This window comes from Aotus nancymaae, unplaced genomic scaffold (genome assembly GCF_030222135.1).
Source record: "Aotus nancymaae isolate 86718 unplaced genomic scaffold, 86718_ANA_hifiasm-v0.15.2.pri h1tg000032l_0, whole genome shotgun sequence".
Classification (NCBI taxonomy): Eukaryota; Metazoa; Chordata; class Mammalia; order Primates; family Aotidae; genus Aotus; species Aotus nancymaae.
The window spans coordinates 20,514,308-20,538,310 of record NW_026988445.1 but is presented as its reverse complement, the minus strand read 5'-3'; the positions used below and the strand labels follow the sequence as shown (position 1 = coordinate 20,538,310).

The 24,003-nt window shown below is 36.6% G+C and overlaps 1 protein-coding gene across 6 annotated transcripts in view; it reads left to right on the top strand.

The window, feature by feature from the left end:
* ARID4B (AT-rich interaction domain 4B) overlaps nucleotides 1-24,003 on the top strand; it is a 165,528-nt gene that overhangs the window by 119,128 nt on the left and 22,397 nt on the right. For all 6 annotated transcript variants that reach the window (XM_012459885.2, XM_012459882.2, XM_012459884.2 and 3 more), the window contains 2 exons: nucleotides 13,137-13,221; nucleotides 16,505-16,703. In XM_012459885.2, the coding sequence (XP_012315308.1) occupies nucleotides 13,137-13,221; nucleotides 16,505-16,703 (284 nt within the window). The remainder of the gene's footprint in view (nucleotides 1-13,136; nucleotides 13,222-16,504; nucleotides 16,704-24,003) is intronic.

Here is a 24,003-nt window from a genome sequence, read left to right as displayed (position 1 = left end):
AGGCTGAGGCACGAGAATTGCTTGAACCTGGGACACAGAGGTTGCAGTGTGCCGAGATCATGCCATTGCAGTCCAGCCTGGGTGACAGAGCAAGACTCTGTCTCAAAACAAAAAACGACTATTTTTTTTGTTGTTAATTTTTTACATTTTTTCTAAAATGGTGGTTTTTTTTTTGTGTGTATATATATATATATACACATGCACACACATATAATTTTTTCTTTTTGAGATGGAATTTCACTCTTGTCACCCAGGGTGTGGAGTGCAGTGGCACAATCTCTGCTCACTGCAACCTTCGCCTCCCCAGTTCAAGCAGCAATTTCCCCTGCCTTAGCCTCCCAAGTAGCTGGGATTACAGGTGTGCGCCACCACGCCCAGCAAATTTTTATATTTTTAGTAGAGACAGGGTTTCACCATGTTGGCCAGACTGTTTTCGAATGCCTGACCTCAGGTGATCCACCCACCTTGGCCTCCCAAAATGCTGAGATTACAGGTGTGAGCCACTGTGCCCAACCTGTATAAATCTTTAATATAATTTTCATGTAAGTCCCTATTTCACAGCTGAAAATGTTGATTTTTTTTTACACAATGGTTAACACTGGGCAAGTTTATTTTCTTGTATCGTGATGAAAAAAGTCATTCTTTAACATATTTACACCAAATTTACTGGAAAGGGCTTGAACTATTTTACCCTAACCACAAATAGTATAATACTGCTACATTATTTTTCTGATGCAGTGACAATATCTAAAAAACTATGTCTAACACTATATTATTTACTGTGTCACCAAGCACTAGGAATATTTGGCGTATTCTCATAAATTATTTTTTAAACTCTTCTAAAAATAATTCAATTTAGAAAAATGAGAAAAATATATAAAAGTAAAAAGATAAAATTATTAATATTGTAGCGTGTTCTCTTTTAGTCTTTTTAAAATGTCTCCATACATTTAAAACATTTTAGTTCTACTTAAGTAGTTTTGAATAGTAGGTTCTCTGTTATATTCATTTTAACTTTTCTTAGTGATGTTAATATTTTATAGAAATTCTTAGTGTAATTATCTAATTGATCCTTTTGGGACACTAAGTTTCTAAGTTGTGTCAAATATGGGATTGATTTTTGAAAGTAAGGTTACACATTGAAATTAACATGTCATAAACTGGTTGAGTGTGTTGGATTTCCTTGTTTAGTAACAACTGAGTGAAACTAGACTAATTGGCGTGGAATTTAAAATACATCAATATTTTATTATAATATATCAATACTGATTGAATTTTCTCCACTCATTTTCAACTTGGCTTTCTATAATCAAAGAGTTGCAAATTTAGTTAGAGAATAATTTTTTCTATGTTGAGGATCACAAGCTGCATTAATGGGAACCCAGAAGTGAAAGAGACACTGTAAAATTTCAACCGTAAAACTCTTAAATAAATCACAATGATTCTAGTTCATGTTACCAGTTATAGAGAACTGAAAACAAGATAAATTATGCTAAATATATTATTTGAAATTAAAAATGTGTTAAATTTAAAAAATATTTTCTCCAAGCAAATTAAATCCTTCTAGGAGGGAATGAGTTAGGGGTTGAAGAAACCTGGGAAAAGGCTTTCACAAATGAATGGGTTCAGTTCTCCTTTTTGCCATCATTCAGTTGCTTTTTATCAAATTTGTATTTTTTTATTTTCCAAACATAAGTTGAATATCTACTGTGTGCCAAGTATATGCTTGTCACCAAAGATATCAAGAAGTGGACCTTATTAAGGTATTCATAGTCCAGACAGGACATTTAACCCCAGCAAAATTGATAGTCCATTGATCCTCCCACCCCTTACCTCTCCACCCTACTAATGCCCTCTGTCTTCTCTTACTGCTTACATTCCCTAGTCATTCATTATTATAATCACTGCTTTTGACTTCAGCTCTTCTTTTGCTCTCCTTTTTTTTTTTTTTTTTGTACTCATCTGACAAAACCACATGAACCTTGATGAAATCTAACTCTCCTGCTCCTTGCCTGCACCTGTGCGGCCAATCCTGGTTGGAGTAAAGCAAGCAACCACAGTGACTGTTCTTATTTTAAATTCATAACTGTGAACCTCAAGTGGGTCCTTAATTCTTTATGTCCTTCTTCCATTCACTCTCCTACTTTCTTAGAAGACTATTTCATACTGCTGCTGATCTCTTCACATCCCCAAAATCTCTTCCCTATTCTCATTTTCAGCTGGTGAGACCTTGCTTTGTAAGTACTGGGAAATAGAAACAAGAAAAACTTTTCTGCAGACTTCGTTATATCTGCCTACCTACCTGCATTTGCTGCCACGTTGTGTGTTTTCATCTTTAGCCACAGATATATAATCATGCTACTGTCTGAAGCCAGTCTTCTAATAACCATTCCTTCTTGCCTGATCAAAGACATGGCCCATTTTCTTACTCTGTTCTGTCGTTCCCACTATTTACAGATCTGTGCTTATTTCTCCTATCTCAAGAAAAACCTTTTCTGGAGCCTGCCTTCTCCTACTGTGACATTTTGCTCCATTTCCATTCAGCAGAATTATTTGAAAGTTATCTACACTTGATTCAGTTTCTCTCCTTTTTCTGTGTAAATCCATTCTTACCAGCCTTTTGTTCGCTGTCTTCACAGCTGTGCTTACCAGGAACACTAGTGACCCTTTGTAGGTAAATTCCTCCTGCTTTTCTTGCTCTCTTATGTGCCTTATTGGTGGCATTACAGTCAGTTGATCACTCCTTCCATGATATACTTTGCTTGGGCTCCAGCTACAACCAGTTTTCTTGTTTATTTTCCTTCCTTTCTCAAAATTAAGAAACTATTCCTCAATTATCTTTGGTCTCTTCCTCATCTTTATACATTTTCTCTCTTTTAATTGTTCCTCTGTTTATTTCTGATATCCATTTAACCCTTTTTTGGTTTCTGTTCCTATTTTTCCAATCCTAACTTGAGTCACATTTCTGATAATGAATTTTTCTAAGTTATTTTTCTGAGCCAAAGGATCCTGGAATACAACTTTCCCCTAGGACTCTGAGTAAATTCTTTCAGCTCTCTTCTCCCTCCTGTTTTTTTTTTTTTTTTCTTAATTGTTCAAGCTTTCTACATCAGGGCCATATTAATTATTATAAACATGAACTTCATTTTAAAATATGAAAAAAATTGTCATTTCATATCTATTCCCCTAATATCCCTTACCACATCTAGAAATGTATGCATTCGGCATATGGTAAGTACTAAATGAACATGGACTAAATTGGACCTCCTGACAACAAAATGGAAGTAGAGCAGAAGTTAGACTCCAAATAAAAGCCACTGGTTTTTTAAAGGGATACCTATAATAGAGGATTGGGTCAGATATAGCTTGATCCTCTCACTGGAGCTGCTTCTCAACTCATTAATATATAACTCTGTTTCACTTTCTGTGGAACTGTCAAACTTTTCCCAGAGACTACACCATTTTACATTCTCAACAGCAATGTTAGGGTTCCAGTTTCTCTGCATCCTTGTCAACACTTGTTATTCTCTGTTTAAGAAAATTTGGAGATTATAGCCATTTAGTGAATGTGAAGTAGTATCTCATTGTGGTTGTGACTTGCATTTTCCTAATGACTACAGTTGAGCATTTTTCATGTACTTATTAGCCATTTGTATATCTTCTTTGGAGGAACGTTCCTTCAAATCCTTGTCGTTTTTGAATTGGTCAGTTGTTTTGTTGTTGTTGGATTGTAGTTCTTCATATATTCTAGATATTAATCTCTTATCAGATATATGATTTGCAAATGTTTATTTCTTTTGTTGCCTTTGCTTATGATGCTATATCCAAGGAAACATTGCCAAATCCAGTGTTCTGAAATTTTTCCTGTATATTTTCTTCTAAGAACTTTATAGTTTTAGCTGTAATGCTTACACCTTTGATCTAATTTGAGTTCATATTTGTATATGATATAGGTGACATCTTTGGGTCACGTAAAGAGACCATCTCTTAGCAAACAAAATGGAGTCGAGACTGAGAGACTGGAAGGAATTTGATTAGAAATATTCATTTTCTGTGACTTTTTATCTTTTTTTTTTTTTTTTTTTGGTGACGGAGTCTTGCTCTGTTGCCCAGGCTGGAGTGCAGTGATCCAGTCTTGGCTCACTGCAACCTGCCTCAGCCTCCTGAATAGCTGGGACTACAGGTACCCACCACTACACCCGGCTAATTTTTGTATTTTTAGTAGAGATGAGATTTCACCACGTTGGCCAGGCTGGTCTGAAACTCCTGACCTTATGATCCGTCCGCCTCAGCCTCCCAAAGTGTCTATTCTTAGTCTCATTTTGTCCTTTAAAATTTTTTAATGTCTCTTTTCAGCTTAATTTCTTTGTTCTTTCCTGCTCTAAAATGTTTTGTGTCCTTCATTTTATTTCTTTTTTCTTTCACTTCCATGTAATCTGATCCCTGCTGTACTTCCATTGTGTATGCCATTGGATTTAGGAATATTGAAATAGAGTACAAAGTTGTTCTAATCTTCTTTGAAATAATTGTCCTGGTAATGATAGAAAGCAAGGTACCATGGGAAATTGTCTGCCTTGTTTCTATCATACAGAAAGAAGTTAGAGGCCTATAAAAAGACCATTTGACAATGGTTTCCGTACCTGTAAATTTGTTTTAGAAGAGAGCGACTTTTCATTTAACCATAGTTTTTGGGTAAAAAAGAACGTAAACATTTCCTTCATGAAAAAAATTAATTCAATTATGTGTTGTTCTCAAATGGGTTTTTAGAGGTTTACTAAACTTGGACCTATTTCATTCAGTAGTTTTGTAGATTGGCAAGTACATTGGTATTTTTGTTTAAGTGTGCACAAAAAACTAATTCCATAAATTTATCAAATATTAACAAAGTATACTCTTGGGGAATTTAAAAAACTTAGCATCTTTGTTACAGTATGCAGTTAATGCCATAGTTAACCATTTGTAGTTGTTTTTGTAAGTGTTGGTAAAATGCCCTCTTAGTGTTCCTATTATTACATATTACATCTGCCTAAAGACCTGTACTTCTGTTTTATTTTCTAGAGTTAAATTGCTTAAGAAAACCTGTTGATATAATTACTATACCATTCTGTTGAGCCGTCTATGTCAAATCTTAAATATGACTATGCTATAATATTTATGGTTCTATCATTCTGCCGTTATATTCTTAAGTATGAGGAATACCATTTCTGTCTCTCTGATGTAGATTTAACTGTTATATTAAGTAGAAATATGAAATGTTCATAGCATACTTAGGAATTTTATTTTTGAATAATATATGACATTTTTGTCTCACTTTATTATAGGTACATGATTAAAAGCATTAAATTGTGATCAGTTATTATTTTCATAAATATTGGTTTAGATATTCAATCAGATTAAAATACATATAAACTGAGATTATATAAAATTCATAAAGTAGGTAAATATTGATAAAATTGCTTATGAAGTTTATAATTAATAATAACTAACACTGCTTTTCATCATGACTTGCTGTTTTTTCCTATTATTTTGTCATACTTGTATTTATTTAATTCAGGAGGGGAAATCCCTTTCCTAAGACAGTACAAATTTCTGCTTTATATGTGTAGTTTTTAAAAACCAAATAAGTTAATTATATGACATATATTAACTTTTTTGTTTATAGAGAGGCAAGATATAAAATACATATTGTGCAACAATTATTAAGTGACTCTATTCAATGTAGAAAACAAAATATAGATGATTTTAACATTTTACTTAAATTAATGATTGGTTATTAGATTTTTATCTTATAATCTGTATACATATTTCAAAGAGTAGAGTTTTAAGTATTACAGTAATTTGATTTTACTTATAAAGTTATTTTTTAAATACCTTGATTCTGCATGCTATTTATTTTTAAATCTCTCAGACTGTGCCTTTTAGTTATATATTAACTATATGTTGATAATATTTATTTTTAAATTGGGTTTAAGAAGAACCAAAAGCTGAATTGATATGGGCATGTTAACCATTTCGGTAGTATGTCTGGTTGACTAACATTCTTTTTCGTTTTTATTATTACAAAATGATTTCTTATGTAATTTGCCAGTGCATCCATACAAAAGTCATAAAGCTTTCTTTTTAGAATTCCTATTTTTCTCTGGTGAGAGCAAGTATGCTATGGTCTCTGAATGGTATCTTTTAGCTTTGTATGAATATTTTAAAACATTTTAAAAATCAAATATCTGTGTGATGGCTTCTTTCAGAAAGTTTCAGAAGGTTTGTATTAACAATTTGTTGTTACTGTTTAGTGTTGTCTTCTCTGTTAAATTGTAAGCTCCTTGCAGGCAAGAGCTGTGTTTGTTGATTCATTGCTGAGTACCCAGTGCCTAGTGCAGGCTCTGTTACACAGTAGGTACCTAAGAGGTGTTTGTCAAATTAATACATTACAGTCTTGGAATCTCATATAATTTTTCATTCTACAGCTGGGCGTGGTGGCTCACGCCTGTTTTCCCAGCACTTTGGGAGGCCCAGGTGGGTGGATAACCTGAGGTCAGGAGTTCGAGACCAGCCTGGCCAACATGGGGAAATCCCATCTCTACTAAAAATACAAAAATTAGCTGGATGTAGTGGTGCACACCTGTAATCCCAGCTGCTTAGGAGGCTGAGGCATGAGAATTGCTTGAACCCAGGAGTCAGAGGTTGCAGTGAGCCAAGATCTCGCCATTGCACTCCAGCCAGGGCAACAGAGCAGGATTCCGTCTCAAAAAAAAATTCATTCTTCATTTTGTATAGGTCAGGGAACATACTAGATCTTCAGAAGTTAAATGAGTTTATCATGCATGTGTTCTTTTATGTTTGGTTAGTTGAATGTTAAGTGATCTCAATACAAATATTCTTAGACAAGTCATGTATATACTTTCAAAATATTTTCCTTAGTACTTTAGATAAATATTAAATAAGATACTTGTTTAGATTCTGTTTGTAGAATTAATTGTATTGATTGTACCGATAACTGAATTGAAAACGTGTGGGCTAATTGCTGTCTTAATTTTTCAACTCTGTTTATTTTTAATATTTGTTTTAATACTTTTTGCTTGTTTCAATATTTCTTTGTAAATGGAAGCATTTAGTAATTCTCTTTCCCTTGTGGCCTGCAAAATTAATTTATTTCCTGTTATCGTGAAAAGGCCGATTATGATCTTCCAATTATGATTCCTAAAGGTTAAGACCAGTTAAAGCCAGGATAGTTCATATACAATCCAGTCTACCTGGATTTTCAGACATTTTCGGAAAACTCTATTGCTTGAATCTAAAGTTGCAAGACAAGTTATTTTATTTCATGTTATGTTATTGAGACAGAGTCTTGCTCTGTCACGCAGGCTGGAGTGCATTGGTACAATCTTGGCACAGTGCATCCTCTGCCTTCTGGGTTCAAGTGATTCTCCTGCCTCAGCCTCTTGAGTAGGTAGGATTACAAGCATGCACCACCATGACCAGTTAATTTTTGTATTTTTAGTAGAGACAGAGTTTCGCCATGTTGACCAGGCTGGTCTTGAACTCCTGACCTCAGTTGATCCGCCTGCTTCAGCCTCCCAGAGTGCTGGGATTACAGGTGTGAGTCACCACACCCAGCCACTTTAATTTATTTTTAGGCCAACCACTAAGGTTAAGTTTCTCTCCTAGTTTTCCAGCTATATTATCACTAAACATGATAGCTGAAGGTATAATGAACCTGCTATTCTTAGAGAAAAATCTAGCTATTTAGCAGTAAGGTGGTTTCTTGGAAGATCTTTTGCTCGTAATTGCTATTATAATATTAGCATTCTTCCTACACAGGAGAGACTCTATCAGAATGTGATCTTTAATATGTTGATTTCTTGTATGATACTTAAAGCAGAGTCATGAATATTGGAGAGCCCCTGTACAGGGATGGCCAGTATAGCTGAGAGAAGAACACAGTGTCAGTAGTATTTGGGGATGTCTAAGAAAAAGACTAGAAGCATTTTATTTTTTTTGAGACAGGGTCTCACTCTGTCACCCAGGCTAGAGTGCAGTGGCACAATCACTGCAGTTGTTCACTGCAGCCTCAACCTCCCAGGCTTAATCAGTCCTCCCACCTCAGCCATCGGTATAGCTGGGACTACAGGCATGCGCCACCATGCCCAGCTAATTTTTGTATTTTTATGTAGAGACAGAGTTTCACCATGTTGTCCAGGCTGGTCTGGAAGCATTTTAAAACCAAAAGGTTTGTATTCAACTTACTTATTAAGATTATTATATTCCACCAGATGTGGTGGCTAACGCCTATAAATCCATCACTTTGGGAGGCTGAGGTTGTCAAATCACTAGAGCCCAGGAGTTGGAGACCAGCCTGAGCAGCATAGTGAAACCCTCTCTCTACAAAATACAAAAGAATTACCTGGGTATGGTGGTGCGTGCCTGGAGTCCCAGCTATTGAGGAGTCTGAGGTGGGACAATCGATTAAGCCTGGGAGATCAGGTCTGCAGTGAGCCAGGATTGTGCTACTGCACTCCAGCCTGGGCAACAGAGACTCTGTAGCAAAAGGTAAAAAAAAAGATTCTCGTATTCTTTAAGATTGTACTTTCAGGGATGAATAGATCTGTCTTACTTGACATGGTACCCCAAGGAGAAATTGAGAAATATTTTATGGCCTTCTATTTCTTAGCTACAGTTTCACTCTTTGCCACTTCCTTTCCAGTTACTTTATTTTATTTATTTATTTTTTTGAGACAGAATCTCGCTGTGTCGCCCAGGCTAGAGTGCAGTGGTGCAATCTTGGCTTACTGCAACCTCTGCCTCCCTGGTTCAAGAGATTCTCCTGCCTTAGCCTCCCAAGTAGTTGGGACTGCAGGCGTGCGCCACCACACCTAGTTAATTGTTTTTGTATTTTTAGTAGAGACTGGGTTTGACTGTGTTGGCCAGGCTGGTCTTAACTCTTGACCTTGTGATCTACCCACCTTGGCCTCCGAAATTGCTGGAATGACAGGTGTGAGCCACCGCTCCCGGCCTATTTTAATTTTTTATGATACTCAAGATGTGTGAACTTGAGCTAAAATTTTCCATTTTCTATCTGCATTGACTATTTTCTTATCTATTATGTCTAAGGTAAATTTGGTGTTGTCTCTTTTTAATATATACTAAATATAGTGTATTTTTTATTACAATTCAAGGTGAGATTGAAAATAAATATATACTGTATTTTTTAAAGTCTAAATTTATATAGAAGAAACAGGATTAACTGTAGCTTTGTTTTATAGTTCTGAAGTAAACTTTCTTCTTTCAAGTCTGTGCTTCCTTGGTAAGGAATGAGAAATCTTGACCTACTAATATTGCTTTCTTAAATTAATTGGCACCAGTAATTTTGCCAGTCTGGTTCTTTCTTATATAATTTTAATGTCTGTAGGAAATGTGGGATTTTTGTGTAGAGTTTTTCCCCACATTAATTTTTTTTTTTTTTGAGATGGAGTCTTGCTCTGTCACCCAGCTGTGGTGTGATGTCAGGTCACTGCAACCTCCACTTCCCAGGTCCAAGTGATTCTTCTGCCTCAGCCTCTCAAGTAGCTTGGATTACAGGTGCACACCACCATGCCCAGCTAATTTTTATTTTTGGGAGAGACAGGGTTTCACCATGTTGGCCAGGCTGGTCTCAAACTTCTGGCCTCAGGTGACCTGCCTGCCTCAGCCTCCCAAAGTGCTGGGATTACAGGCATGAACCACCATGCCCGGCCTCCCCACATGAATTTGTGTTTTTTTTCTTCTATTCTTTGAAATTATCCTATAGAGAAAATTAGAAGGAATACTTAAGTAATACTCTAATGGGTAATTACATATACAGAAGGAACATTTATTTTTAAAAACAATGATCACTTATAGTTACTTAATTTTCTGACCATCTTTATTTTTCTTATAAGATGGATCAGACAATGAAAATGCCATTTAAAATCTCATTAGGTTTTGAAATACTTGTCTGCCAATATGTTTGTATCAGTGGTCTCAGCCTTTATTTGGTAAGGACATTTGTAATTTGAAAAAGCTTCCTCAGCCAAAATTCTCATACGTTCTGTTTACTTTTTCTTCCTCTTCACAGTCACTGGTCTCTTACTCTTCCCTATGTTTACTCCAGAGGCCTGGAATGCCCTCTTCCATTATTTTAGTTTTAGAATCGTTTAACAGGTAGTCCATTTCCTCCTCTTCTCTAATTCTCCACAGGACTGGTTTTTGGCAAGCACTCTAATTCACTTTATTTATTTATTTATTTATTTATTTATTTTTCTGTGTTTTTTTTTGTTTTTTTTTGTTTACTTCTCTAATTCACTTTCATTGTTGGAATTTCTTAACTTGTGAAATAAAGTCACTGATAAATTTTTAAGATATGCTCTCGTTCTAAAATTATTAGTTTTGATAACAGTAACAGTATTGTATAACTGTATTTTATACAAGGAGAGCCTAACTGGCCAGGTAAAGAAAAATCCAAAAAAATTAGTGTCAAAACCAGGGAATACTTGAATAAACAAACAAAAGCACTAAGAAAGTAGAATAGAAAGAAGCTAAGTAACAAAAGTTATAATATTAGTTAATGCTTATAGATCTGTAAGTTAGATCTATAACTATAATAATGTAATATTATACATCATGTTTCCTGTTAGAATAATTATATTATTACCCTATAGGAATTTTTTTAAGGAATTTGTTAAAGCCATACAGAATATTCCATTAGTTAAAATTAATTAATATTAAAATTAAACAGAATAGAAAGTCCATACTGTTTAATTACTACTGTTTAAATATTTTAGAACTATTTATATAGTTTGTTTCGTCTAATTGCAGAATTTATGTTATGTGTGTGTCCTGCTTGCTCCAACACACTTTTGACATCTAAACTTACAACTTAAACATTTTTCTGGCAACCAGTCCTCTTGTACCATCCTTCTTTTATAATTGAGTAGATGAGAACATGATTACCATATAGTATTTACAGAGTGTAGGTAGTGGGCCCCAGCCTGTACCATACCAACCATCTATCATTTTATTATTTATGTGTATGTTCTTCCCACCTTGTTCTTAAGAGAATTTAAGCAATATGCATTATCTCTGAGTAATAAAGGAATCTTTCTTTATCATAGTGTAATGCTTTACCCATGAGGCAATAACCGTTTTTCCTTGTTTGATGTGTTTGGTGATCCATGTGAAATATACAGATGTACAATATTATGTATGTATTCATAAATTGAAAACTACTGTTTTACTATAATTCAAAATATAATTGATATCAAAATCCAGCTTGAATTGAGTAGGATTTTTTATTGATAGGAAAAAATGTCTGGTATAAGACTAGCTACAGAACAGATAGCCTTTGGTTAAGAAAGGTAAAACATGATTATATCTTGGTTTAGCTTACATTAATGTTATGTGCAGCCATCATGAACTGACTTCAGTTTATCTCATAAAAATTTAGAAAGCTGGTTTTGTTTTCTTTTAAAAACAAAGTTGATATCTTGACTTATTTTCATAACTGTTCTAATAGAGCAACTTCTAGGAATTCACATTGAAATTTACAGAGGATGAAGGTGTTTTCTTTTCATTTTTCACCATGCTCCCAATTTTGGAAGGAAGTAAATTGCTTTCTTAAGCCTTATACAATTCTTGGTATTAATAGGAAAGATAAAAGTACTGCAACTACATAGATTTTATATATTTATATATAGGTAGATAGATTTCTATACCAAATAATAGCTAGATAGTACCAAGTGTAAGTACCAAAAAGAGTGTGTTTAGTAGAAGAATACTTGCTTTAAAGCTTTTCAAAGTACTTACCATATATTTGTACTTAACCTGTACTTACCATATGTTTCCACCAAAAAAAATACATGGTATGTACCATTTTTTAAAATTATTTTTAAATCGTAGTCTTATTTTATACAGATATGACTAAACCTTAGGTTGAGAATGAGTTGATGAGGGCCACATAACTAGTGAGCAGGCATTATGTTAAGGCTGCCCTAAAGCTCATTCCATTCCCTCTTATTCTTATTATGACCCTCAGCATCTTCAAGCATACAAACAGAATCCCTGGCATGGGGAAGAATCCTCAGCTTCTCTGTAGCCAGTAGTTTGTACGAGCAGAATAACTGCCGGGGAGTTTGCTGCAGATACTTTCCAGGCCTGCGCTAGACTAAGAATATAATTTATTAGTCAAGTAATGACTCAAGTCATTTACTTCTTGATTTGGGAACTTTGTTACTTTTTTTAATGCTTCTAACAATGAAGACATTTAAATTTAAAAGCTCATTTTCAGGTGTTCATGTTCTAGAATTAAAAATGGCAGTGAGTTTTCTGTTTTCTATGAGAAATGTGTGTAACTTTGAACACAAAAAGAGAATGTCAATTCATTTTTAATGTTTACTTCTTCTTGCTGTCATACTTCTTGAATGAAGAATGAATAAATTGTCATTTTTTCTTTTGCTTTAAACAAATAGTTTTATTGCAGTTAATAGTAACTTACACCATATGAAATTGTGAAGACTATCAGCATTGAATCAAGAGGCCATCACAGCTGTCAACTCAGCTGTCTGTATATGTAGGAAGCATTTCAGAATACTGCAAATCTTTGCAGAGTAATGGTTTTCTAGTATTTTATGAGCAAGCATTTTTTTTCTAGTTGATTTTTCATTGTCCGTATGTTATAATAGGGTACTTTTCTATTACACAATGCCATTTAAAACTGAAGCTATTATCTTAGCTTCCTGATGTGTCTAGAGAAAAATTGCCTACCTGCTGCTTAAGAACAAAACAAAGTAAAAAAAAAATGTAGAAAATACTGCGATTTATCCTAATACTTCTGTACAGATTCAGTTTCTCCTTGTTGTAGCAGAGTAAGCAGTGCTAGCTGAGGAATCATGAGATGATGCTCTCTAGCCTGGCTCAGCCAGTAACTAACTTTATATTCATGGACATGTTATTACATCCCTCTCTTTGGGCCTTGGTAGCTTACTCTTCAGGAAGCTGAGATGATTTCCAAGGTCATTTCCCTTCTAAAATGTTATGATTCTGTATGTGAGTTTCTCTTTAATATGGCATAGGTTATTTCTGTGGTGTATATTATACATATTTATATTAATTTCCTTTAATTTTAGATACGATGAATGGATTAAAGCAGATAAAATAGTAAGACCTGCTGATAAAAATGTGCCAAAGATAAAGCATCGGAAGAAAATAAAGGTAAGTGCTTGTTTTTACTATACACTATTATCTCTGAAAAAGAAGTTTTCTGGCCAGGCGTGGTGGCTCATGCCTGTAATCCCAGCACTTTTAGGAGGCTGAGGTGGGTGGATCATGAGGTCAGGAGTTCAAGACCAGCCTGACCAACATGGTGAAACCCTGCCTCTACGAAAAATATAAAAATTAGCTGGATGCAGTAGCACATGTCTGTAGTTTACTCAGGAGGCTGAGGCAGGAGAATTGCTTGAACCTAGGAGGCAGAGGATGGAGTGAGCCAAGATCGTGCCATTGCACTCCAGCCTGGGCAACAGGGCGAGACTCCGCCTCAAAAAAAAAAATTTTCCTCCTAATGATGCAATTAAATGTGTTAGTCTTAGTGTTACACTTCTTGAAATAGCACATTTTTCAAATGCTAGATTTGTATATAATTAATTTTGTCAGGTTAGGGAAAGCATTTTAGAAACAGTACTGAATAACTTTTGAGACTTATTCAGTCCCAACGTTATATAAAGCCACTCAACCAGATTTTATTTATCCATTTCTGCCCTTCCCTTCCCCTTTGGTTCCCAACCAGGAGCCATAAGGCAGTGTGGCTTGGAGACACAGGTTATTATAATAGCTGTAAACCATTATAAGGAAGAAAAGGCTATCTGGCAACTCCTTTTTCTCTTCATCTTTATCTGATTATGGTTAGTGGCTTAGAATATATTCACAAAATTTTTTTTTTTTTTGAGACGGAGTCTCGCTCTGTCACCCAGGCTGGAGTACAGTGGTGCAATCTCAGCTCACTGCAACCTCTGCCTCCCAGTTCAAGTGATTCTCATGCCTCAGACTCCCGAGTAGCTGGGATTACTGGCACGCACCACCACACCTGGCAAATTTTTTATTTTTAGTAGAGATGAGGTTTTACCACGTTGGCCAGGCTGATCTTGAACTCCTGACCTTTGGTGATCCGCCCGCCTCAGCCTCCCAAAGTGCTGGGATGATAGGCATGAGCCACTGCGCCCAGCCCCACAGGATCCTATTAACCATACAAATACCATGTGGATTTACTTATGAGTGCATATGGAAAATTAATGTTACTTTTATGTATGATAGAGTTACTTTTATTCATTCTATGACTAAATTTTTCTAAATGTTTGATTAGCAAGTAAACCATTAACTAGGCTTTATAATATTTTTTGTCTTCTTAATGGCTGTTACGTACTTTAAATAGTACATGTAGTTGAGGTGCTTAGTAGTTCTTTTGAGATTCAGTCTTCATATTCGAAGTGCATTTCTATTTCTGCTAAGTGAATTTCCATTTCTGCTAAATGATTCCTTAGTGGTCCCAGATAATGAAAGCTTCCCCGTAAAGTGGTCATTCTTTTTGCACTATAAAATTGGGTCTATGTTTTAAATTTTTCAGTGTGGCAACCCACTAACTACAACTCAAGACTTCTCAAACACCTTTTCATTTCCCTCCTTTACAGGAATATATGAAATTTATGCTGCATTTAGTATTGTTTTTAGGCACTGAAAGAATCCCATTGGGGGTAGGGGGACTAAAAAATGCCAATGTCTTTACACAAAGCAGGTTTTAGAATAGCATTTGTAAGGTGGAGGATAGGGTGAAGGATGGGGTGGGAACACTAATATTAGACTATTACTTAAGGAATTCTTTCTGGGTATTTGTCTCTATTCAGTTCTTGATCCCTCTGCCTACATATTAAAACTCATGGTTATGAGGGAAGAGGCATGTGAATTTTGAAAAGGCTTCCTAGGTAATATTTTGATATTGTACATCCCCCTTTCACTGTATTTCATCTTACTCTGGAGGCTACTATTGTTGAGGCTGCCCTCTGACACCCATTAAAAGCCATATTTGAACTTGAACTTGGGTAGACTATTTTTGCCTTCAGCATGCATGGTAGATTATGACTTGGGATAAATTATGAAGTAGAGAAAAGGCTAGCAATAGGAGGAAAATTGGAACAATACAAATCATTGATTGGCTGTGGTAGTCTACCTACATATTATTCCTTTTCAGTATGTTCTGAGAATTAATCTCAGATCCCTTAGGCAATGGATCTCACTCTTGAACACATTTCAGAATCACTTGGAGGACTACTTAAAACTCAAATTGCTTGGTCCGATCCTGGGCGTTTCTGATTCAGTAGATCTGAGTTTGTTTCAAGGAGTTTGCATTTCTAAGAAGTTCCCAAGAGATGCTAATATTATTGGGCCAGGGACCACACTTGGAGAACCACTACCCTTAGCCATCTGTTATATGTAAGGAATTAACTTATCTTCTATGCATCTGGAATGATACTAGATATGTACCATCCTTAGGAGAATCAGTCTCACTCAAAATTTATAGTGTATACTGCTAACTCATCCTTCATAGAGCGAGCTTATTTTTCCTGTAAATCAAAATAATCCCCCCTCTCCCCGAGATGGAGTCTCACTCTGTTGATCAGGCTGGAGTGCAGTGGTGCAATCTTGGTTAACTACAACCTCCGCCTCCCAGGTTCAAGCGATTTTTGTGCCTCAGCCTCCTGGGTAGCTGGAATTACAGGCATCCACCATCATGCCCAGCTAATTTTTTGTATTTTTAGTAGAGAGAGGCTTTGCCCTGTTGGTCAGGCTGATCTTGATCTCCAGACCTCTGGTGATTCACCCGCCTGGGCCTCCCAAAGTGTTGGGATTACAGGCATGAGCCACTGTGCCCAGCCAAATCAAAATATTTTTTAAGAGTAGTTCTGCTCATTTTTAAACAAATAATTCGGGAAAATTTCTCATTTTTTCCTAAAACATTAATATGTCACTGAGGTAGGAAGGTGCCCCCTGAGTTGACTTTACAAAAGTACTTGGAATTTTGTCATTCCCAACCCACATATAATGAGAAAGTTAGAGATTTTAAAATGACCAGGTTGAAATTGTTTCCTTTTTTAGTTAGTATTTAATTTAAACCTGTTGTGATTTTAATTCTGAAGAATTTGTAACACCAATTATTGGCAAGTTGTAATAGGTTTGCTAGTCCTAATCCCCTATCTTATTGCTAATTTGATTCCCACTATTAAAGTATAAATACAGAACCTTTTTGCTCATCCTATAGTATTTTGTTAAGTAGCTTTAAAAATCTTTGGCTGTTTTGAGGGGCTTCTTATATTCTTTCTTTTTATGTTAAGTATTTAATAGCATATTCTGTAACTTTGAGTTAAAAATGGATATTAACATTGTTTCTAATAAATGCCTCATGATAAATTTGTTTGACACGAGATACTTTTTTTCCTTAACCTAGAGTAAATTAGACAAAGAAAAAGACAAAGATGAAAAATACTCTCCAAAAAACTGTAAACTTCGACGCTTGTCCAAACCACCATTTCAGACAAATCCATCTCCTGAAATGGTATCAAAACTGGATCTTGCTGATGCCAAAAACTCCGATACTGCTCATATTAAATCCATAGAAATTACTTCGATCCTTAATGGACTTCAAGGTAAACCTAACAGTCATTCTGTTGCATGCAAGTATTTGATTTTAGTTTATATGAGTCAAATCCTATAAAGGTAATTCAGTGACATCACCAACTACTATTTTTTCGATCAGAATTTTGTTTGCTCTATTATTACAGGTTGTGTATCTCTTAACTAAAATTCCTGGAACCAGAAATGTTTTGGATTTCAGATTTTTTTTTTGGATTTTGGAATATTTGCATTAAACTTACCCATTCCACAAGCCAAATCTGAAAATTCTAAATCTGAAATGCTCCAATGAGCATTTCCTTTGAGAATCATGTCAGCACTTAAAAAGTTTCAGATTTTGGAGTCTTTTGGATGTTTAACCTGTACTTGAAATAAATTCAGCTATTTATTGAGGCCTGGAAATTTTTGCGATTAGTAGATCCAAAGGCACTATAAAATTTTGGTTAACATTTAATATTCAGCTTTTAGTATTATTACCTTTTTAAACCTTTTCAGTACCTCCTTTCTGTTGCAGTGTAAAGCACAGTTTGTGTTATATAACATCAGACCATAAAAGTATACCAGCAAGTTATTGTAAAGGACACCAAACTTTGTTTGTCCTGATTATGACTATTATGATCTCTCTTTTTTGAGACAGGGTCTGACTCTGTAGCCTAGGTTGGAGTGCAGTGGTGCAATCTCAGCTCACTTCACCCTCAACCTCCTGGGCACTAAAGATCCTCACATCTCAGCCTCCCAAGGAGCTGGGTCTGCAGGCACGTGCCATCATGCCTGGCTAGTATTTATATTTTTTCTAGAGACAGGGTTTCACCCTGTTGACCAGGCTGGTCTTTAGCTGCTGAGCTCAAGCAGTCTGCCTGTCTTGACCTCCCAGAGTGCTAGCATTACAGAGAAGAGCCACTGCACCTGGACGTGACCTCTTTTATGATGGTATTATTGCTTAGTATTTAAGACAGAAGGAAGTATAGATAATAAAAGCAATGAGGATCGAAGGGGGAGATTTATTAAATCTGACTAGCAGGGAAAGGAACATATCTCATCTATGAGATAAAAGAATATATCTCCATAAAAATATATTAACATTTCTCATAAAAGAGGTTTCATTTTTACTTATTTTGAAAGTAATAGAAGCTAGTTAACTGTCTCTTATTGTAGATGTGTGTTTCCATTAACTCATTATTTTATAAACCAAATATTGTACAATATTTTTGTTAGTTTACTCACCACTGTACTAATGAGGGTAATATTTAAAAATTGATTTTTAAAAAAATTTCCAATGTATTTGACATGAGAATAGTACATGGAAAATACATGTATAGTTTAAAAAACAGTAATAATATGGATACTAGTATGTCTCCACAGTAGCAATCAAATACTATTTACTTAAAAACATGTAGTGTATCTCCTCCCAGAAGTAATTATACTCTGGACTTTTGTGTAATCCTTGCTTTACTTTTCTTCAGAATTGAATTATCGATCTTTATATTCCTAAGTAATTTTTATTTTACTTCATTTTTTTTAGGTTGTTAGGCTGGTCTCAAACTCCTGGACTCAAGCAATCCAATCCACCTACCTCAGCCTCCCAAAGTGTTAGGATTATAGACGTGAGCCACCACACCTAGCCTGTTTTTTAGTTTTTTAAAAACTGAGTAACAGCTGGGTGCGGTGGCTCACACCTGTAATCCCAGCACATTGGGAGGCCGAGGTGGGTGGATCATGAGGTCAGGAGTTCGAAAACAGCCTTACCAATTTGGTGAACCCTCATCTCTACTAAAAAATACAAAAATTAGGTGTGTGTGATGGCATGCGCCTATACTTTCAGCTACTGGGGAAGCTGAGTCAGGAGAATTGCTGGAACCTGGGAGGTGGAGGTTGCAGTGAGCCAAGATCACGCTACTGCACTCCTGCCTGGGCAACAGAGCAAGACTTGGTCTCAAAAAATAAAAGAAACTTAGTAACAAGCATAAGCGTAGCTTTATTAGAAGGCTCAGATGAAGGCTTTCTCAGAATGTTTCCTGAATAGAGATTCTGAGTCATACTCTGATTTCAGGTTTAACTTCTCTGAGAGTTTACAAAAACCCCTCTAGAGAATTCAGTTGAACAAGGTCATAAGCCAGTTCTGGTAAACATAGGGCTCCACTACAGTTAGAATATCTGACACACTCAGCTGGGCACAGTGGCTCATCATGCCTGTAATCCCAGCACTTTGGAAGGCTGAGGCAGTTGGATAACCTGAGGTCAGGAGTTTGAGACCAGCATGGCCAACATGGTGAAACCCCATCTCTACTAAAAAAAATACAAAAAATTAACCAGGTATGGTGGTGGGTTCCTGTAATCCTAGTTACTTAAGAGGCTAAGGCAGGAGAATCACTTGAACCCTAGAGGTGGAGATTGTAGTGAGCTGAGATCACGCTATTGCACTCCAGCCTGGGCAACAAGAGTGAAACTCCATCTTACAAGAAAAAAAAAAAAAGCCGGGCGCAGTGGCTCACGCCTGTAATCCTAGCACTTTGGGAGGCTGAGGCGGGTGGATCACCTGAGGTCAGGAGTTCAAGACCAGCCTGACCAATATGGTGAAACCCCATCTTTAAAAAAAAAAGAATATCTGACACGTTCACAGTGGATGTCATGCAGGCGTGTGCTCAGTCATAGTAGTAGACTACTCTGTATATTCTCATTCTAGGCTTATGGCGATTTACACCCGTTTTTCACAAGTAGGTCAGAATGTTTCTGCTGGATAAAATGATGTCATTAGCTGATCTAGGTAGTGGCACGTAAGACATGGAAGGGAGAGCTGGAATTTCATTGACACATAGTTGAAACAAGATAAATACAGATTTTAAAATCCAGTCTGGTTCACTGAGGCATTCAAAGACTACACAGAGGCAGCCAGGTAGCTTAGTGATAATAGCCTGCAGTATGACTTTCTGTGGAAATAGCGCTGCTCTAGTCTGGACTGGTTTCCCTCTACATCTGTTGCGCAGCTGTTTTCCTAGGGAGATCCCATTGTAGGGATCTCCTTTAATGTAGTTCTTGTATTTCTTTGTTTTTGGTATCTCAGGTTTCTTCCCACCCTCATACTTTCATTTTGGTGGAGCACATTCTCTAGTAGCTTCTTAAGAACAAGTGCATGAGAGAAAATTTTCAGAGATTGGCTGTATTTAAATATCTGTATTTATTTTTGCAAATATCTTTATTCATAGTTTGGCTGGGTTGGAAGTTTTTCCTTCAGTATTTTATTGGCAGTGTTGAATTGCTTTTTGCTTCCATTGTTGCTTCTGTGAAGTCCGGAGCTCTTCCAATTCCTGATTCTTTGTGTGTAACTTGTTTTATTTTTTGCTTTTTCCTCTCTGGAATCTTTTTCTTTTCTTTTCTTTTCTTTTCTTTTTTGAGATGGAGCCTCACTCTGTTGCCCAGGCTGGAGTGCAGTGGCACAATCTCGGCTCACTGCAACCTCTGCCTCCTAGGTTCAAGTAATTCTCCTGCCTCAGCCTCCCCAGTAGCTGGGATTACAGGTACCTGGCACTACACCTGGCTAATTTTTGTATTTTTAGTAGAGATGGGGTTTTGCCATGTTGGCCAGGCTGGTCTCGAACTCCTGACCTCAAGTGATCCACCCACTTCAGCCTCCCGAAGTGCTGGGATTATAGGCGAGAGTCACCATGCCCGGCTAGGAATCTTGAATCTTTGTTTTTAATATCCTAAAGTTTCACTCTGAAATACATCTACACAAGGCCAAAGCAAGGAACAGATATCTCCATAGTACATTTTTTCTCTTTCTTTGGCCTTGTGTGGATATGTTTTCATCCCCTGTGGTGTGTACTTGCTAGACTCTTTAGAACTAGCATCTTGTGTCTTTCTATTCTAGGCAGTTTTCTTGAATGATTTTGTTGATTATTTCCCCTCCTGTACTTTACTGTTCTCTTTTTAATTTTAAATTCATTATTATTATTTTAACAAATAAATTATTTTTGAGATGAGGTGTCACTGTGTTGCTCAGGCTGGTCTCAATCTCCTGAGTTCAAGTGATCTTCCTTTCTCAGCTTCCCGAAGTGCTAGGATTACAGGCATGAGCCACTGCTCCTGCCTTCCCAGATTTTTTCTTTAATTGCAACAGGGTTTCACTATGTTCAGTCCTGTTCTCACACTTCTGGGCTCAAGCAGTCCTCCTGCCTCAGCCTCCAAGTTAGCTGAGTAGCTGGAGTTACAGGTGCATGACACTGCACTTGGCTATTATCTTTCTTTGGCTAGCCATTATTTGATATTGTACCTTCTGTAATATGCTCTAATATGCTCACCTTTTAATTTCTTGCTTTTTATTTATTTTTGTCTTTTTCCTCTAATATCTTTGAAATTCTATCTGCTTTGTCTTTTAATCCTTTTGTTGACTTTTTGCTGTAATGTTTAATTTTTCAATGAATATTTTAATTTTTGATTTAAACTAGTTTAATTTTTTTTAAGAGCTCTATTTTCTGTGTGTTTTCGTACCACTCTGTTCTTGTAGGTGGACATAAAACCTTTCTGATTTTGATCTTTCGAAGAATTTTATAATTTTTTTGTTCTTTTTTTTTTCTTTGCATGGTCAATTACCTCTCATTTCCTTTTTTTGGTTTTGTTGTTGTTGTAAGCTTTTCCCTATTAAGAATTTTTTTCCTTTCTGTCTTAGGATTATGAAGGAAAGACTAAACTGATTTGGAAATTGCCACCATATGATTGGGACTTGTTGACCTTAAGTTTAACTGTTGGGTGATCTGTTTGGCCATTTTTTAGGGAATTCATAATATGAAGTCTATAGGTATTTTTATCTTAGACTAATTGGCTTCCAGAGAAAAGGGTTCCAATCTCTTGACTGAAGGGTAAGAGAATGGTTTCCAGTATTCTAGGATCTAGTTGAAGAACAGAGTGGTTTGGGAGATTTTTAGTGTTTAGTATAGATATGTTTATGAATCCCCCAGATTTCAGTATTACATCTGTACCTGTGCCTTCAACAGTTGTTAGCATCTCCCAGGCTAGGAGCCCTCTCTTACCATCTACAGAGAATAAAGCTCTAGAAGGGCAGTCACCTTGCAACCTGAAATGAGGTGGGGATCTAGGCATCTAAGTACTTTTCAGTCTTCACCCAGTGCTTCTTGTATGAGGCTCCCCTCTGCCCTTTTTTATTTTCGTACGCTCTAGGGCAGTCAGTAATTTTTTTTTTTTTTTTTTTTTTTGATAGAGTCTTGCTCTATAGCCCAGCTTGGAGTGCAGTGGCGCAATCTTGGCTCACTGCATCCTCCGCCTCCCAGGTCCTGATTCAAGCAATTCTCCTACCTCAGCCTCCCAAGTAGCTGGGATTACAGGCACGAGCCACCATGCCCAGTTAATTTTTGTATTTTTTAGTAGAGACAGGGTTTCACCATGTTGGCCAGTCTGATCTTGAACTCCTGACCTCGTGATCCACTGCAGTCAGTAATTATTGAGGGTTCTATGAGAAACTGGGTTGGTTCTTGGCTTTCCTCACTGCTGGTATGAGGTTTATCTGCCTTTGGTGTCCATTCATTCATTTATCTGCTTTCTGACTTGCAAATTGTGTTGCTTTTCTCTCCTATTTCCCCCAACTTTTGTAGGTTTATATCATTTCAGAAATTGAATTTATATACCATATATATGACATATGAGTGTGTGTGCATATATATACACACACATACATATAACATATATAAAATGTCCAAAAACAACATATATATACTATATATGTAATATACAGTCACATGTGTGCAATTTTTTTACAGATGGTATCATTAACATATTATTAACTGTTTTTCCCCCCACTTAGTAGTATAACTTACAAATCTTTCCGAATCAGCACATCCATATCTACTGAACAGATATATCATAATTTATGTAATTAGTTCCTGACAAAAAGACATTTTAGTTATTTCCCATATTTTTCCTATTACGGACAATTCAACAGTCAGCATCATATTTGCATACTTGTAACATAAGTGTTCTCTTCATATTTTCTCTTTTCCTCAGTGAATTTTATTTTTGGCCCCAGGTCAAATTGAAGACATTTCAAATATTTCCAGTTAATTAATGATCATCATATGAATGCATATTTGCATGTATATGTATACATAATAATGTGATGCCCCTTGTGAGTATAGAACACAGACAGCTAAGATTCTATCCTCTTGGCCTGAGATGGGTTGGGAACAAAACTAGACGTAGAATGGTAGTTGGAGTTCTGTGGAGAAATTGAATGTTTCTGGAGAATAATCTTCCACATTCTGGCAGTGGAAATCCCCTAGAGTAAAGGAGATCCCGGATGAATCAAATAAAGCCTATCAGTTAGTAAATCCTACCAATAGTAGTCCCAGTCAAGTTTTAGTAGGCCATTCTTAATCATCTCCTGTTAATCTCAAAGAACCTACAGTATCTATAAAACAAGAATAAACTGGGCGCAGTGGCTCACCTCTGTAATCCCAGCATTTTGGGAAGCCACGGTGGGTGGGTGGATTACTTGAGGTCGGGGGTTCAAGACCAACCTGATCAACATGGAGAAACCCTGTCTCTACTAAAAATACAAAAAAATTAGCCAGGTGTGGTGGTGCATGCCTGTAGTTTCAGCTACTCGGGAGACTGACGCAGGAGAATTGCTTGAACTTGGGAGGCAGAGGTTGTGGTAAGCCAAGATTGCCCCATTGTACTCTAGCCTGGGCAACAAGAGTGAAAACTCCACCAAAAAAAAAAAGAGAGAAGAGCTGGGCACAGTGGCTCACGCCTGTAATCTCAGCACTTTGAGAGGCTGAGGTAGGTAGATCACCTGAGGTCAGGAGTTCAAGACCAGCCTGGCCAACATGGTGAAACCCCATCTCTACTTAAAATACAAAAATTAGCTGGTTGGCTGGGTGCAGTGGCTCACGCTTGTAATCCCAGCACTTTGGGAGGCTGAGGTGGGTGGATCTCCTGAGATCAGGAGTTCAAGACCAGGCTGGCCAACATGGCGAAACCCTGTCTCTACTATAAATTATAAATAAATAAATAAATAAGCTAAGTGTGGTGGCACATGCCTGTAGTTCCCAACTACTTAGGAGGCTGAGGCAGGAGAATCGCTTGAATCCAGGAGTCGGAGGTTGCAATGAGTGGAGATTGCACCATTGCACACCAGCCTGGGCGACAAGAGTGAAACTCCCATCTCAAAAAACAAACAAACAAAAAAATCACACCAAGAATAAGACGCAGTGAAAAAGGAACAAAGAACACAAGAGGCCGGGCACGGTGGCTCAAGCCTGTAATCCCAGCACTTTGGGAGGCCGAGGCGGGCGGATCACG